The sequence below is a fragment of the Vulpes lagopus genome, chromosome 6, assembly GCF_018345385.1.
Source record: "Vulpes lagopus strain Blue_001 chromosome 6, ASM1834538v1, whole genome shotgun sequence".
NCBI classification, from domain to species: Eukaryota; Metazoa; Chordata; class Mammalia; order Carnivora; family Canidae; genus Vulpes; species Vulpes lagopus.
The window spans coordinates 106,258,497-106,274,654 of NC_054829.1; the positions used below are offsets into that span (position 1 = coordinate 106,258,497).

At 36.3% G+C, this 16,158-nt stretch overlaps 1 protein-coding gene across 1 annotated transcript in view; it reads right to left on the reverse strand.

Annotated features, from left to right (window-relative positions):
- The window catches only part of ELOVL6 (ELOVL fatty acid elongase 6), a 136,706-nt gene that overhangs the window by 42,513 nt on the left and 78,035 nt on the right, over positions 1 to 16,158 (reverse strand). Inside the window, exon 3 of the mRNA XM_041759980.1 lies at positions 7,161 to 7,292. Within this exon, the coding sequence (XP_041615914.1) occupies positions 7,161 to 7,292 (132 nt within the window). The remainder of the gene's footprint in view (positions 1 to 7,160; positions 7,293 to 16,158) is intronic.

Consider the following 16,158-nt stretch of genomic DNA (forward strand, 5'->3'; position numbering starts at 1 on the left):
AGCACTGGAAACTCATGTAAGGTCCTAGCTGGCGCTAGGGTTGGGTTGTATCTGAAAACTGAAGGATGGCATTCATTCCCAAGAAGCTGGGAGAGTGCCTAAAAGGTGTGTGCATGTGCCTTATGCACACACACACTGGGGAAGAGCAGACAGGGAAAGAATTCTCTTTATCCTGTAGTGGTGATTTGTATGGTAGTTCCTTTGCTGCAAAACTAGTTTAACAGAAGAACAAAATTGGTATTCGAACTGAGTAGAACTGTGGAGAGTATTCTGGCAAATAGCAAGGGACTCAAACACAACCCAAAATACTAAAGAAAGCCATTATCTTTCACACTACATACTGTCATCTTCATTTATGAAAATGTCAACACAGTCCCCTTCACCAGGGAAGGAAGCCAATTCTGAAAGTACTGTGTAAATGCAGGGATTGGTTTTCCTATGGCAGTGGACTTTTTTGTCTTTACTGTTTATTAGGCTTCTTATATTAATAATTTATGTTTTTTTTTATTCAGTGTAGATACTTCACATTTTTCCTGATGTAAAGGGAAATAAAATGTCTTTTGCTGTCATTCTTTGATCTGACCTTTTAAACAATCATGTCATCTGGCTATTGTGTTATTTCTAGTCTCTGTGGTTTTATATCTCAATAAACAATTTATTTTTGAGAAAAATCTATTTGATTCTGCAAAGAAAACTTGTAGACACCCTGCCCTCAGAAAGGAAGATTTTTCTATACATCTGTTAGTTACAGTTAAAAAAAATAAGACAGAACCTGTGATTTATGAATATGGCATCAGAAGCAAAGTGTTCAATGATTTCTATGGTTCTTTGATATAATGGCACAAAATCTAGAGAGGAAGAAAGGCACAAAGTATTGATATATATATATAGCTATTTTACACTTTCAAATAGACTTTATGTAAAAACAAAACATGTTGACAAAATGAGATGATGAACAAATGTTTAAATGAGCAACATCTGACTTCCATCTGTCTATAAGCTATCAATCAGACCATATATCTGTATACAATATAGAAATACTAGATAGTCTTCAAGAGTCAAACAAATGGACAGAAGAGAAAGATCCTAAAATTACTCTCAGCCATACATACATTCTTAACTCAGGATTGTGATTAGAAAAGAGAAAATACAAAATATTCTTAATTCTAATTATAAACTTGCCATTAGGCAGGGAGGGGAAGTGTGAGGATCAATAGGACAAAATTTTTGTGTTTTGATATAAGCTTGTTTTATTTAATGTACACTGGCATTTCACCAGAATCTTACAACTGCTAGCTTTTCTTTTGAAATGTAGATCTTTTTAAAAAGACCTTATTTATTTATTTGAGAGGGACAGAGTGAGCACAGGAGGGGGAGGGACAGACGGAGAGGGAGAAGCAGATTCCCTGCTGAGCAGGGAGCCCAATGAGAGGCTCACACAATCTCAGGACCCAGAGATTATGATCTGAGTTGAAGGCAGATGCTTAACCAACTGAGCCACTCAGACACCCCGAAAAGTAGATTTTTCTCATTATTTGCTTTCAACTTAAAAAAGAAAAAAACAACCTGCCATCCATACTTTGTGTCAAATGCAATTATCTTCTTCTTGTTTGACCTATTCGTAGTGACATAAAAATCTTACAAAAAAGTTCAAGACTCCTTTGGATCCTTCTGATACCATCATTCCCTCTGCCTCCCCAGAAACAGAGATAATCACTGGGCTGAACTTTTCAAATGTTATTCTTTTGCTATCACTGCATATATGCTAATAAATAAAAATAGGGTTAATTTATGGGTTATGAAACTTCATTCATGGCATCACATTCCTGTGATTATTCGGCAGCTTGTTTTTTGTTTTTTGTTTTTTTTTTACTAAGCATATGCTTTCTAGAGGTATCTTTTCCTTTGTTACCTTTGCTCCCCTTGGTGCCACATTTTAAAATGTGAAATTTACAGCCTGTTATCAGTGCAACTGGAGCTTTTCTCCTACCACATTTATAGCTGATGTACTCAGTTATTTTTTACCATTATCACTGGAATCATTCTCTGTAATGTTCTTTGTAGATCAAGAGGGACCACTTTTGGCAACCATGGAACAAAATACTAGACAAGAAGTGCTTGAAGATAAGTTGATTAAGTTATTCTGAAATCTGTCATTCAATGTTCCATCATTTTACAGGTCAGTAATATATGTCCCCTCCAACAAGTTTTTATTTTATTTTATTTATTTAAAGATTTTATTTATTTATATATGAGAGACTAGAGAGAGAGAGAGAGAGAGAAAGGCAGAGACACAGGTAGAGACACAGGCAGAGGGAGAAGCAGGCTCCATGCAGAGAGCCCGACATGGGACTTGATCCAGGTCTCCAGGATCATACTCTGGGCTGAAGGCGGCACTAAACCGCTGAGCCACCTGGGCAGCCCATCCAACAAGTTTTTAGATGTCATATTTTCTCATCTGAATAGTTTCAGTTGGTTTTATTACATATCTGTTGACAGATAGTAAGACAGTTGCTAATAATTCTCTAGAGATTAGACACTGATGTGTATATAAAAGAATCACAAGTAGATTTGATTAAATACCATTCATCTGCTGCTCTGCACTGTTAAACATACTTTTTGGAATGTCTCCTCTGCTATATTTAAACACTTTGTTCTTGGAAATCTCACTGAAGAAGGAAAAAAATGTTTCTTTTTAATTAAGCTTGAATATATTTTATACTTTAGCCAATATTGAAATTTAATGACAAAATAAAAATATGGCCAGAAAATAAAATGAATTTCAATGGGAAAAACTGCCAGTTAATAACAAAGTGAGAAGTCAAACTGCAAAGCATAGAACATTTGGCTTTGTGTAAATAAAGCATCACACAACTGAGGCCAGAGTGAATCACCAGGAAACATGAGTAAGCAAATATGAAGCAAGTGTGATACTGGCCATCTATAAATATGCAGCACATCTTATTCTGATGTACACTGACTAGACAACCTGCTTTGACCTGTTTTGGATCAGAGACCTGGAAGGCTCCTTGAAATGTCTGATGCTACCAAAGAGAGGAAAACACTGCCAGTCAGATACTGGGTAAAGGCTGCTTGAATCAGAAGCACACACATCTCCACCCAATTGAGAAAGACTTGGAGTTATTAAATAAATACACAGAAAGTGCTTTACAAATCAACTGTAGTAACCCAGCCGAGATACCATAGCAACATAATCTAATGACTCAGCAGCGTTGGAGAAGAATGGATCAGAGGTACCTCGAGGCGTTTGATGATTTTTGCCGAGAAACAATCTCATCTAAAGGATTTACTAATTCAAAGTACCAGAATTTTTCTCAGTATCTATTCTAAGGAAATGTTCAAATATCTAGTGCCAAATGCCACACAGAATTAGTTCATCAAATACGGAAATGCTTGTCCTCAAGTTGGGCACTATGTCATCATCCCAGTCATATTCCCAAGCACTGACACCAAACAATGATAGTTTGAATCTGAAAAGGGTGGGGCAGGGTGTGGGAGATGGGAGAAACTCCCAAAAAAAATCAGAAAAATTATACTTAAATAAAACAAATATATTGCAGGCCAGGTGAAAAAACTCAGTTGCAATCACATTCTACTTTCTCAATCAAAATTTATGACAGTTAATAAATTAAATAGCCTATGGCTTGTATGAAGGCTACTATCATATATCCAAAAGTAAAGAGGAAGAAAAATATTCTACAGGTATTTCTTGCCAAACTAGATAAAACTGCGTACCACTTTCTGAAGTAAATTGGTATGAAGACGGGATTTTTATTTTTGCTTAAGTACTTGGCGTATCCACATTAATATCAATCTCAATTGTCTTCCTGAGTAAACAGTGTGTGGCACCTGCAAATTAGTCATAGTTGAGCCTCTGGCTACTATAAAAAGCTAATGGGCAAGCTTGAGAAGTTGGGGAACAGAAATTATTTCTAAACAGCAATACACACGCACACACACACACACACACACACACACACAAAATCACATTTTCAATGATTTTACCAAAAAAAAAAAATCTTACTGTTCCTCCCCTCCCCGCATTTTTAATTCCTCAAACCCAAAGTTTTGGTTCTCTTTCTCTTTCCTTCTTTTTCCAAATAGAGAATATCTTATCCTGTAGTGGGCAAGAGGGGTAAGTGGAATAGATGCAGGCCATCTGATTCAAGAATATCTCCCGAGCAAGGAATTTCTGAACTTCTCTATTAGGAGCTATTGACAGATGGACTTGAAAATCTGTGAATGCAGTAAGGTAAAAGCCATTCAAAACCATATTCTTTTGGGAACCTGGATTTTGGCATGAGATGAAGGAGATACAAGAACTTAAGTAAAACACTCTCTACTAGCAAACATGAATTAGAAGTATCACTGCCAACTCTAGATGCAACTTTTGAAAAAAAAATTCTATTTCTGGCTTCTGAAAGGTCTAGAAATAAAAACTACCTTAGTCTCCAACAACCACCCCAAAACTCAGTAGTTTGTAAATACAAGGAGCTAGGGCTCCTTGGAGAAATGGGTCATTGTAGTTCTGGATAAGAAATATGCAATATGCCTGGCCTGAAACATCTTGTCATCCCCACCACAACCCCAATCAAGCTATGAGCACTAGTCAATGCCTGGCCTGAAACATCTTGTCATCCCCACCACAACCCCAATCAAGCTATGAGCACTAGTCAATGCATGTGAAGGGTGTCAGGAGCCCACGTGAAGAGATTCACATTGGTCAAATATGGATAATTTATCATCAAAAAGAATAATAGCAATGAATGAAAATGTATCCAAATCAAATTCATCCAAAAATCAATGACACATGAAGTATGAATGCATGAGTTCATAATGATACTTAAAAAAAAAACCAAAAAACATTATTATTTACATGCCAGGTAACCAAATTGTCTTCTTTTTTGAAATTGCTAAATATGGCAAAAATCAAACACTTATCCTGCCTTTGCTATAATAACTATATATACTTTAGGATAACTGAATAGATGATAAAGGTAATTTCTTCTTGTATAAAGTCTTGTCAAATGTTAAAACTAATATAGTCAAATGCCTAGATCAAACTACCAACTAATAACAAATACAGGGGACAGAAGAATGCAGTCAGCATAATCAGGAGTTCTGAAGAAACTATAAAGGGCAAATGGATGGATGGGGAGCTGGGGGTTGGCAGAGGGCTGAGGAGAAAGGCAAGGAGAAACCTCTAAGTTAATAGAAACCAACTAATGAAAATTCATGGATCTTATTTTGATCCATATTCTTAAAAATAAATTGAAAAACATTTTTTATGAGACAAGTGGGAAAATCTGAACACTAAAGGATAAAGTTTTTTACTAATTTAAGTGAGATCATAATACTCTGGTTGGTTTTTAAAAATGAGAAGTTAACTTTTAGAAGTGGTATCATTTCATTCAAAAGTAGTTCAGTTTGTATTATTTCCAAATAATTTGGGGGAAAGAGGAAAGTTGGTAGATGAAAGAAGATTGATCCATTTGGTGATAATAGTTTAAGCAGTGTAACTGGTGCATGGGAGGGGGGGCTCCTTGAACTCTTTGCTCATATGTATGCAAGTTTTTAAAAAACGAAAGATAAAGGTTTTTGTTGAAAACTCTAAAATACTGAAAGGCATCATTAGGATAAAAATTAACTTTTTCCTTGGGACACCTGGGTGGCCCAGTAGGTTAGCGCCAGACTCTTGATTTTGGCTCAGGTCATGGTCTCAGGGTTGTGGGACCAAGCCCTGTGTCAGGTTTTCACCCTCAGCAGGGAGTCTGCTTGTCCCTCTCCATCTGCTCCTCCCTCCTCTTCCCTCCCCACCCCCCACCATGATACATGCTCTCTCTCTCTCTCTAAAATAAATAAATAAAGTATTTAAAAAAGATAACTTTTTCCTCAAATAGCAAAATACTTTAGTAGAGGCATGCTTTGTGAACCTTAGATGTGAACAAAAATGAAAATGCTCCTTTGTATTACAGAGAATCATGTCCTGATACTGATTAAAACGGAAGAATTTTTTTAGTGACAGATCCAAATCATGAGCACTTGAAATGTAGAACTTACAAAATGTACCAAATTAGAGTATAGCCAGTGGTAGCAAGCAAATGAGTGGATGCAGGGATCTGACATAATGGAAATGCACAGATCATCGGAGTTAATGAAAATCCTCTTCCTGCCTGATCATTTTTAATAAACCTTGAGTGACTAACGAGGCTTTTAATGATACCATCTATTTCTGCTTAGTGGTGGGACAGTTAATATGTAGTATAAAAATACGAGTGCATATTCATAAATATTAAAATAGTTACTTATTTGTAGTATATCTACATCTTCTTCCTCCACTTCCTCTTCCTTCAAGTGGAGTTATAAACTTGTGGGTTTTGACAAGCAAAACATTTTTCTGGCGCTTGTATGGATACCAGCTGGGTGCTAATTTGTCCTGTGATGGACTAGATCACTAAATATTACAAAGCTAGAAATGTTCCTTTAAGCTTCCAGGAATGTGTATGAATGTTGGCTGGGAGATGCCCCGAGGAGATAGCTCTTGTCTGACAGCCTGTAAGATGAGTTCTAGCCAATACAAAGTAAGAACTGGTTGCATACACATAAACCAGCAAGTCGGTTCAGGCAATGGGGGTAAATGGTGCTTTGGGGGATGCACCGCTAAAAGCATTCTCTGGTCTAGTAATACTGACATAGATAGGTGTCCAGTATCTAGTCATGTGTCTAAGTGCCATGTTTTGATTACACATTAGTCAGTAACAGCATCCCCAGCACATTTAAATCCTACTCTGTCATAGATCAATAGTTTACCCGTGTGGTTTTGCATTTAACCCTTCAGCTATATTTAAGCAACAAAAATGATGGAATTGACACATTGCTTCTAGGCCTGAGAGATAAACAGGATCACTGGGTGAGCAGTTTGGACAAGACAATAAAAATAGCCTGAAAATAACAGACTGAGTATACTATGACAAGTTGGTTGCAAAGAAGACCTACTCTCTGGGCATGGCTTTATGTTATCCTCAGGGTATTGAACAGTCAAAAATAGACGGTATAAGATAAAATAGTCAAGCATTGCTTCTTTCAGCCAAGTCTGATGAAATGGATGGATTGCATTGGGAAAATGAAGAGAAACCTACCTGAAGACTGCAAGGGTCAGAGACCAGAGCACTAATGGCTTCCTCAGTTCAAACTTGGCCCGTTTGTTCATCAGGTGCCGACCACCAAAGATAAAGGCAGCATACAGTGCGGAAAACAGGAAAGATTTCTTCCTGCAACAAACAAAAAGCCAGTATTTTAGGAAATAAAAATCTTCCAGGCAATTTATTTTTATTCATCAGAAATTTTTATTTATTAATTATTCATAATATTTTATATTTAAAATAAATTATTAATTATATCATTGTATTAACTATTATAATTATTATTAATTATATTTATAATATTTTATAGCAGTAAGCACAAAAGGCATATTCTTGGGAATGTGCCCCTGTGCTGAAGAGAGAATATTTATTTAATCCTTTTGATGACATGGCATTCCATGGAAACCTTCCTCGACAAATTAGGTCATTCTAGATTAACCAACACATATTGGAATAGAGGCATGCTCTTTTGGGGCTCTTTGACTTTAAAAATTTCTACAATGTAACATTAACATAACAAAAAGAAAAAATTTCACTGGGGGAACTAAAGCACTAAAATCAAGCTACATGACTTAGGGATTCCTGGTAGACATCATACAGTGCAATAAGAAGAACACAGAACTACCTAAAGCAGACTTGCCTTAAAGCTTGAATTTGAATCTAATCAAAATCTGATTTTACTACTTATTCACAGGAAATATAGACTGTGGGAACTTCCATAGGACAACTGAACTTATTTCTTCAATTAAGTTAGGAGTGTGGAATCCAATGAGACTCTTCTAGATTAAGAAGTGATTTGAAAGACTATAGTCAAAGACAATAAGTATACTTTGGGGGGGGGTCTTTATTTAAGCAAATCAATGGGAAAAAGACTTTTTAAAAAAATCAGACAGTCTTAGTAATAATTTTAAAAGTGCTTATTTAATATTTATGGGTGAAATTGCATGTCTTGGGCTTGCTTTAAAATATCCCAGGAAAGAAACAAAACCAAAACAATATTCAGCGTAGAGAAATGAAACCAGATTAACAAAAGGATAAAAGAACACAGGGGCTCATTATTCTCTCTCTCTTTTCATCAGGCTTAGGTAGGACTCTTAGAATCTTTAGGTCTTCCTGGTTTATTACTGTACCAAGTAAACAGTGGAATTGATAATACCAATAAGAACAAAAACAAGATTCTATAGAACTATGATTCAAAAGAAAGTAACAGAGGCCTTGTAAATAATTTAAACACCTGAATGAACTTTCTAAAAAAGGAGTATTTCTCTTAAAATAGATATTCACCCCTCAATTAGATTAAAAGGGAAATCGTTGAAAAGTTACAAGCATAATGCAAAAAGCAAAATGAATTAACCTTAAGAGCATTTTTTGCAAAATGCTTCTTCCTAATTGCTGATATACAGCTAGTATATATTGCTGACTAAAGAGGGATTCTCATTATTTACACAAGCAACACACCTACTTCAATGAATGAATGTGACAAATGTGGTGAACAACACCCAATAAAGCAGTAATTCCAGTAATCAACCCACAAAGGTGGAATAAGCCACTTCCAACTGAGGTTTGCAGCTTCTCTTGGAAACACCCAAGACCTGGCCCATTGGAACCACTTGATAAATATTTGTTGGATGATCATGGTCTTTTTCTATCAAATTTTCTGATAGGAAAAAATAATTATGCATCTGTGCACTCAGCAAACATTAACTGAGTGAATGAATGGTTGTACTCTCCCAGTAACATATGAATTACTAAAAACTGAAATATTTGCAAAAAAACACGATCCATTTTCATCCTACATAAACAGGTAATTTCTATACTTCACAGAGAGGTGGAAACATGAGACAATTTTATGGAAACTTTATTAAACATTTCAAGAGGAAAGTACTTTTGGCTACAAATGTGCACATATAATAAATATAAACATGAATGTGAATGAGTATATATAAGTATACTCATGTGTGTGTTATAGGAATTTTGCAAGTGTATGTCACTAAATTGGGTCCTAATCATTATCTGCATTTACACACACACACACACACACACACATTTTTATATATATGCATATATATGTATATAAATATATGCAAGGACTCATTAGATAACAAATTCTATCAAGTTAATATAAGCAACAGTAATATGAAATAGTATATATTTTTTATTATTCTTCTCTAAATCTTTTAAAATAATTTTCTTCTTCTTCTTCTCTAAACGATAAAGGTAATAATGAGTGACAATATTCATAGTATGATTTAGGGAGTGAGTCCTGTGGGTGGACACACATAGTGCTAAAGAGCTTTCTCCTTTGATCCTCCTAATCACCTCTAATGTAGGTAGAGCATTATCTTCATTTTATGGATAAGCAAACAGGCTTAGAGGTTAAGCCTCAGATCTCCCTGTTCTCCTGTGGTAAACTTCCAGGAGGGAAAGAGCATACCTGATGTGTTATTTTATAGGCATGTAAGAATTCTGCAAGCCCTCCTACTAAATTGCATGATCATTGTTGTATGGCACATTGTTTAACTGTGAATAGACCAAGAGGAATCTCTGTGCCTTCACATTTCAACTATCATATTTTTGGGGCTTGGAACACTTTGATCCAAACCCTGTTTATCTCATAGAGAATACAAAGGAATTATATATGACCCCCGAAAGCTTTTCCTTAAATTATCTATCATTCTTGCTCTTGCTCAATCTAATTCAGATTTTGGTTATGGTTATAGATTAATTGTATTACTTACAATTATGAACCAACTTAAATAGATGTCTTTATACGATCCTATCATTCTAGCCATTAAGTGAAAAATATAGTGCCTTGAAGAACCAAGAAAAATACAAAAATCTTCCCTCGGGATTTTTTTCTTCTACATTTCTTCAGCTATGGAATGAAAATTAGTCCTAATGCACTATTAACATCCTGGCACAGACCATTCTCTCTTCCATGTGTTTTCTAAAGATATCTTTACCAACCTTCAATTCCACAGCTAAGGCAACCAAGTCAATCAACATAGATGCAGAGAATTTGAGAATTCCAAGAAATCTTTGAGATGGAGCCCAATCTTCTTGTTCTACAGAAGAGGGAACAGGGGCTGGGGGGAGGTGCTGGATGACATTAGTTTCTTATAATCACATAGCCACATCCTGTATATGGGCCAAAACTACCAAAATTTTGCTCAAGCAGATAGGTAAATATTAATTAATTGTCAAGGTTAGAGCAGAGTCACATGCTGTAATAAAAAGTGCTTATTGTATACCTTATAAATCTACTGTGGTGAAATTCAAGTATGTTATGGTTTAAGTTAACTTAGAATGAAGCTTTGACTTCTTCTGTAAGAGGGAGTCATCTAAGAAAGCATTAACTCTTACCTCTTCCAACAGAGAAATCAAAATGTATCATTTATAGTTGAATGTATCATGATTTTTCCATTTAGCTCAGAATAAGGTAAGATTTTCTTTAGCCAACTGCGCGATTTAAATGGATTCAAATTACCTTTTGGTTCTGCCATCTTTTTGGTAAATGTTTAATTATAGTCAAGATGAGTAATGACTTCCTGCTAGCCCACTTACTATTTAATGGGGAGAGAGGAGTTCTCTAATGCTTCAATGTTAATCTAATAATTCTTCATATTCTGGCAGGCCTCCATAGCTGGGTATAATGGTAACACTACATTGTTTTATTACTAGATAACTAGCAATTTCCAGAGGGTAGTGACTCCTCCTGTTTAATGAATCTTAAATGTATATCATAGAGCCCAACCCTTCACTATAGGTGCCTAATACTTTTCAGGACACTGCTTCTGTAGCTATAATTACAAAGTAACCAACTAAGTAAAGATCACCCAAATGAAATACTGATGTGCTTTGAACTTGTTGGGTTTGTTTACTCTTTGCCCCCTTCCATTTCTGTCATCCATGTGAATGGACATTAGCCCATAACTAGTAAAAATAAATAATGGCTTTCTTATTTATCTTTAGAAAGCTGCATTTTTCTATCATTCTACCCAGGTCCAAAACATTCCTAGGAGGTGTTTTTTCTAGTCTCACAGAGTAGCTGCTAATTATTTGCACTTATTGTTCTATCTAATAGCACCTATCAAAGAATGACTATATGCATATACATTCAAATGTGTTTTTTGTGGGTTGCTTGTGTGTGTGTGTGTGGTTTTTTTGGTCAACCCCTGAGCTTCCACTGAAACCAGGACCTGACTCTCTTAACACTCAAATCAAGATCTCTATTGGCTGACTTGAGCTCTTCTAAGAGTCAAACAAGTTCATTTGAGAATGGTGAGACTTTCTTTCTTGTGGGTGGCGTTTCAACAGAGGTTAATTGCTAATGAACACCTTGGGAAGATGGCCTGAACTCCTCTGGGCCTGGTTCTTGTGGCTACCATGCATGTGTAAGGTACAAGGCAGAGCGAAAATACAAACAAAGCTTTGAGGAAGACAAGGAAAGCACACCGGAACACCTCATGGGCTTTGGCTGATAGTTACCAAGCACAGAAAGTTTTCTAGACGAAGAGACTGAAACTGAGAAAAAATGCTAATTGGCGAGGCCATGTCTCTTTTAAGACTTCTTTAGTTCAGGGGCACCTGGGTGGCTCAGTGGTTGAGTGTCTGCCTTTGGCTCAGGGCCTGATCCCCAGGTCCCGCAAGGAGCCTGCTTTTCTCTCTGCCTATGTCTCTGCCTCTCTCTCCGTCTCTCTCATGAATAAATAAATAAAATCTTTAAAAAATAATGGAAATATGTCCATAATAAATGCAAATGAATAGTGACTTTATAATTGCAAGACAAAGCTGTGACTAAAGGGAAGGGTGTTATTCTAACCACTTATGTGTGACCCAGGAAGCCAAATAATGTGTGATTTCTGAGTTTAAGTTGCAAACACCCTCTTTCCTGTTTCGCCTTCCTCTCAGATGTGAGTTGAAATATCACAGGTTCTCCTTATTTATTTAAAAAAAAAAGCTGAGAAACCCATTTTTCTGTAATTCATTTTTTTCTATTGTTGAAGCAGGGCCATGCTCAAAGTGGAGTTGCATTAGTACAATGGACTGAATGTCGTGGCTACGTATCTCTTTCTAGGGAAGTACACTCCTTCTAAAACAGAACTGCTACACAAAGTTGCTTGTACATATATGTCAACATACCATTTTTGCCTTCTGTCACCTTTTTATAAATGTTGATGAATTCTATTTTCTTGTTGGCTTTTTTTTTTTTTACAACGGGAAGTATGATCTTTCTACTTTCAAAATGTTAAAATCACATACATATACAGCTCCATTAAAAATGTCACCTCTCTAACACCTGAATCAGCAAGATACTGATTAATTACCTTTCTTTTATCAGTTGCTGATAAAAAATGCTGACATCCATCCATCCGTTCACAATTTAAATGAACGTTCATCATTTTCATTTGCAGGGTATTTAGCATGCCCCTGAATGAAAAAATGATAATGAACCAATCCTTACATAAGAGTAAATTCTGCTCCTATCAATCTAGTTAGAAGGACAAGAAAAAGATGCTATAGATAATAATGTCTGATAAAAATTCTGGTGCAGGAGATATTAACGTGATGAGAAAATGTCCTGTGGAGGGGGGGCTTTGAGGTAGACCCTTTAAGGATTTGAATGGATACCTAGATGTAAGTGAAAATTTGAAATGGAAAGACAGCAGTACCTTAGGCATGAGCCAAGCTGAGCACATATCACACCTGATGTTTCCACGGCAGGTAGGGAGACATGGGAGAGAGTCAGTTTGGAAATGTGGATTAAAGTCAGCTTGTTAGAGCTCTGGTAGCAGAATTAGGTCTGCATCTTCTCCTCAAAGTTGTGATAGGGAGTGAGATGTGTGGTCAGTAAAGTGTTATGACGAATAGCTGAAGTATAGTACTGGAATCTGTGACTTAATTTTCCTTTCTTTCCTTTTTTTTAAATACAGAAGAATAGTTTCACTCATGTGTATACCATTATGTGCCTGGGGGAGAGAAGAAGGGGAAGTATTACTGCTCATGGCCCCTGGAAAGATAGATGGAGACATGGTGGTTCAGGCCATGGAGAGCATTCAAAGTCTTATAGCTGGGTTGGGGGCCAGAATAAAAAGAGATAAGTTCATGGGGAGACTTGGCATTGATTACTCGTCTTCCAGTGGGCAGATGTGGATAAAGTTTGACTGCATCTTTAAAGTCAACACAAGGGCATGTTCCCCACAACCACACGGCCAGCATCTGTAGCTGTAAAGTGCAGTAGTGTGAACGGAAGGAACGTCTTTAACGAACTGCTACTCTTCCCAGGAATTATCAAATGGGATCGCCTTGAAGTTTTATTCACTTAAGAACGAATATTCTGGGGCACTGGGTGGCTCAGTTGGTTAAATGTCTGCTTTAGGCTCAGGTCATGATCCCAGAGTCCTGAGATGGTCCTGCTCAGCAGGAGAGACTGCTTCTCCTTCTTCCTCTGACCCTCCCCCCCTGCGTACTCTCTCCCTCTCTCAAATAAATAAAATCTTAAAAAAAAAAAAAAGAATGAATATTCTCCTGTCCTGGGAAAAGAATAGCCAATTGCTAGGCCAACTGTGGCACTGTTTCAATAACACTGATATTCGGTTCACTGTCCTAAACAAACTGTCTTGCAGAGCAAATGTCACTTTTAATCCTAAAATATCATGTTTCATGGAGATGTGAGAATATATTTTCTTTGTTTTAGAAGACATGGTTTCACAAAACTGATCAGAAAGATTGAAGTTCAAAGTTAGAATTAAAGATTTAAGAGGACACTAAAACAAAGAAAGAATTAGATTCTTTCTTTGACAAAGGTTAGAGTTTCTTATCTACTTAGAAAAAGTAAAGCTTGTGACCCTCTCTGAATAAAAATTTTGCCAGTAATCTTGGTAGACAAATCTCCCATTTCAAAGCAAACTAATAATGAGCTGTGTATCGACAAACTCATTTATAGTTTGTTTTGACAGTGTGGCTCAACTTGATTACCGAGTACTGCTTGTCTCTTTGAGTTAGAATTGCCAAATAACCAAGTAACTGTCTTGCATAATATATCAGCTACTGATACTAGTCATGGCAAAACATTACAATCTAGAGGCCATGTAAAAAAAAACAACAGTAAGTTCTAAATAGGAGATGGCATGCAGAAATAGAATTCAGAAAGTGGTTCCATCAGCACTTCACTTTCATTGTGCTAATTCTTTTAAAGAAATGCCCTTTGTTCTAAGAAAAAGAAAGCTTTCATCTGAATTTCCAATGAAGAAATGCTCACCCGTTAAGAATATAAGAATGAATATAAGGATGAATACAGAAAGCATACTAAAATTCTGAAATGTCTCCTATGAAATAACAGCAGTGAGTGACTCCCCATTATCAAATTAAATTTTACCTCTTAAAGTCTTAAAATCTACTATGAAATAGAAATGAGCATTCGTGATTTTTTTTTTCCTGAAAATAAAGTTTTCTTGGATCAGAAGTTACACAAAGTACAATTATGGGTTTTTGCTTGTTTGCTTGCTTGTTTTTGAAATTTGTTAGGCTGCAGGTTTTTGCTTGTTTGCTTGCTTGTTTCTGAAATGTGTTATCTATTCTAATGGCCTGCTAGCCATAGAAATAGAAAATTAGAAGTTTCATAAAATATTAAAAATATATAAAAATAAAAACTAGAGTCAAATACAGAAATTTGCTTCCTACTTGCCTTCATCCTAAAGAAGCCCTGAAATGTTCTGTAGAAAATAGAATTATCTGAGAGTTGGAGACTAAAAGCAGAAGTGAAAAAACACTGTAAAAAGCATTTATGATTATTCACAATGGAACGGAAACCGGATTTCAGGTTTACAAGATTAAATCCAATTCAGACACACAATTTTCCCAGACTTCAAATCAAAATGACAGCTGCACAGACACCAGCTCATAACAAGCAGAAACATATCCAAATTTATGAGAGCTTTATACTCAAGGACTACTCATTTGAATGGAAAGATGATCCATTTCTGCCGCAGTCTACTACCACCTCATGTTTATAGAGTTTTAGTTTACACTCATTGCTTCAGACAACTGTAAAGAAGCTAGAAATTACTATCAAGGAAAAAAAACCCACATGTTTTCATGGTAACTATTGAATGATTAAATATACTGTTGTACTGACTTTCCCCTGGGATACAAATTTTGAAACAAGAGGGGTGGGGAAGCAATGAGAAAACATGCCCCAACTGCTATTTCTGGATTAGAGAAAAAAATAGCCCAGAAGTGATAAAGACTATTTTGTAGTATAGCTCATGGATACTTTTTTGTCACCAAAATCAAATTTACGTAAAAGATTAAGCCTGAGTAAAAAACTGGCAATGACAAGAAGAAATATATTATTAGCAAGGCGGTGGAAATGACAGACATTTTTTCACCCATGAGATATCACCCAATAACCCAAGAAAGAACTCTCTTTTGATCTTGAAAGTAATAATGCGGCAAGATTTTGATTAGGGTTTTCACAATACTTGTTCAGTGACATAAGATAAAGCCTGAAGACACTAGAAAGAACTCTAGTAATGAGGACAATTTGTCTGATGAGTTGGACTGTGTTGCTTTCCTAATGCTGCTGTAACAAATCCCCACAAATGTAATGGCTTCAAACAACATGATTTGATCATCTTAAAGTTCCAGAGTCAGAAGTCTGAAATGAGTCTTGTGGCGCTAAACTCAAGGTGCACCCAGGCTGCTTTCCTTCTGGAGGTTCTAGGGGGCACTCTCTTTCCTTGCCTTAGGCAGCATCCAGAAGCTGCCTGCATTCCTTGGCCTTCACCACATTCAAAATGCATTGCTCCTACCTCTGTTCCAGGGTCCCAAGCCTTCTCTAAACTCTGCTTTTGTCATCATATCACCTCCTCTGATTCTGATCTTTACCTCCCTCCAAAGAACTCCTGTGATTACATTGGGTCGGAGAGATAATTGAGGCCCACACCGTGGAAAGAAAGGTTCTCCAATTTTAAGGACTTACGTGATTAGATTG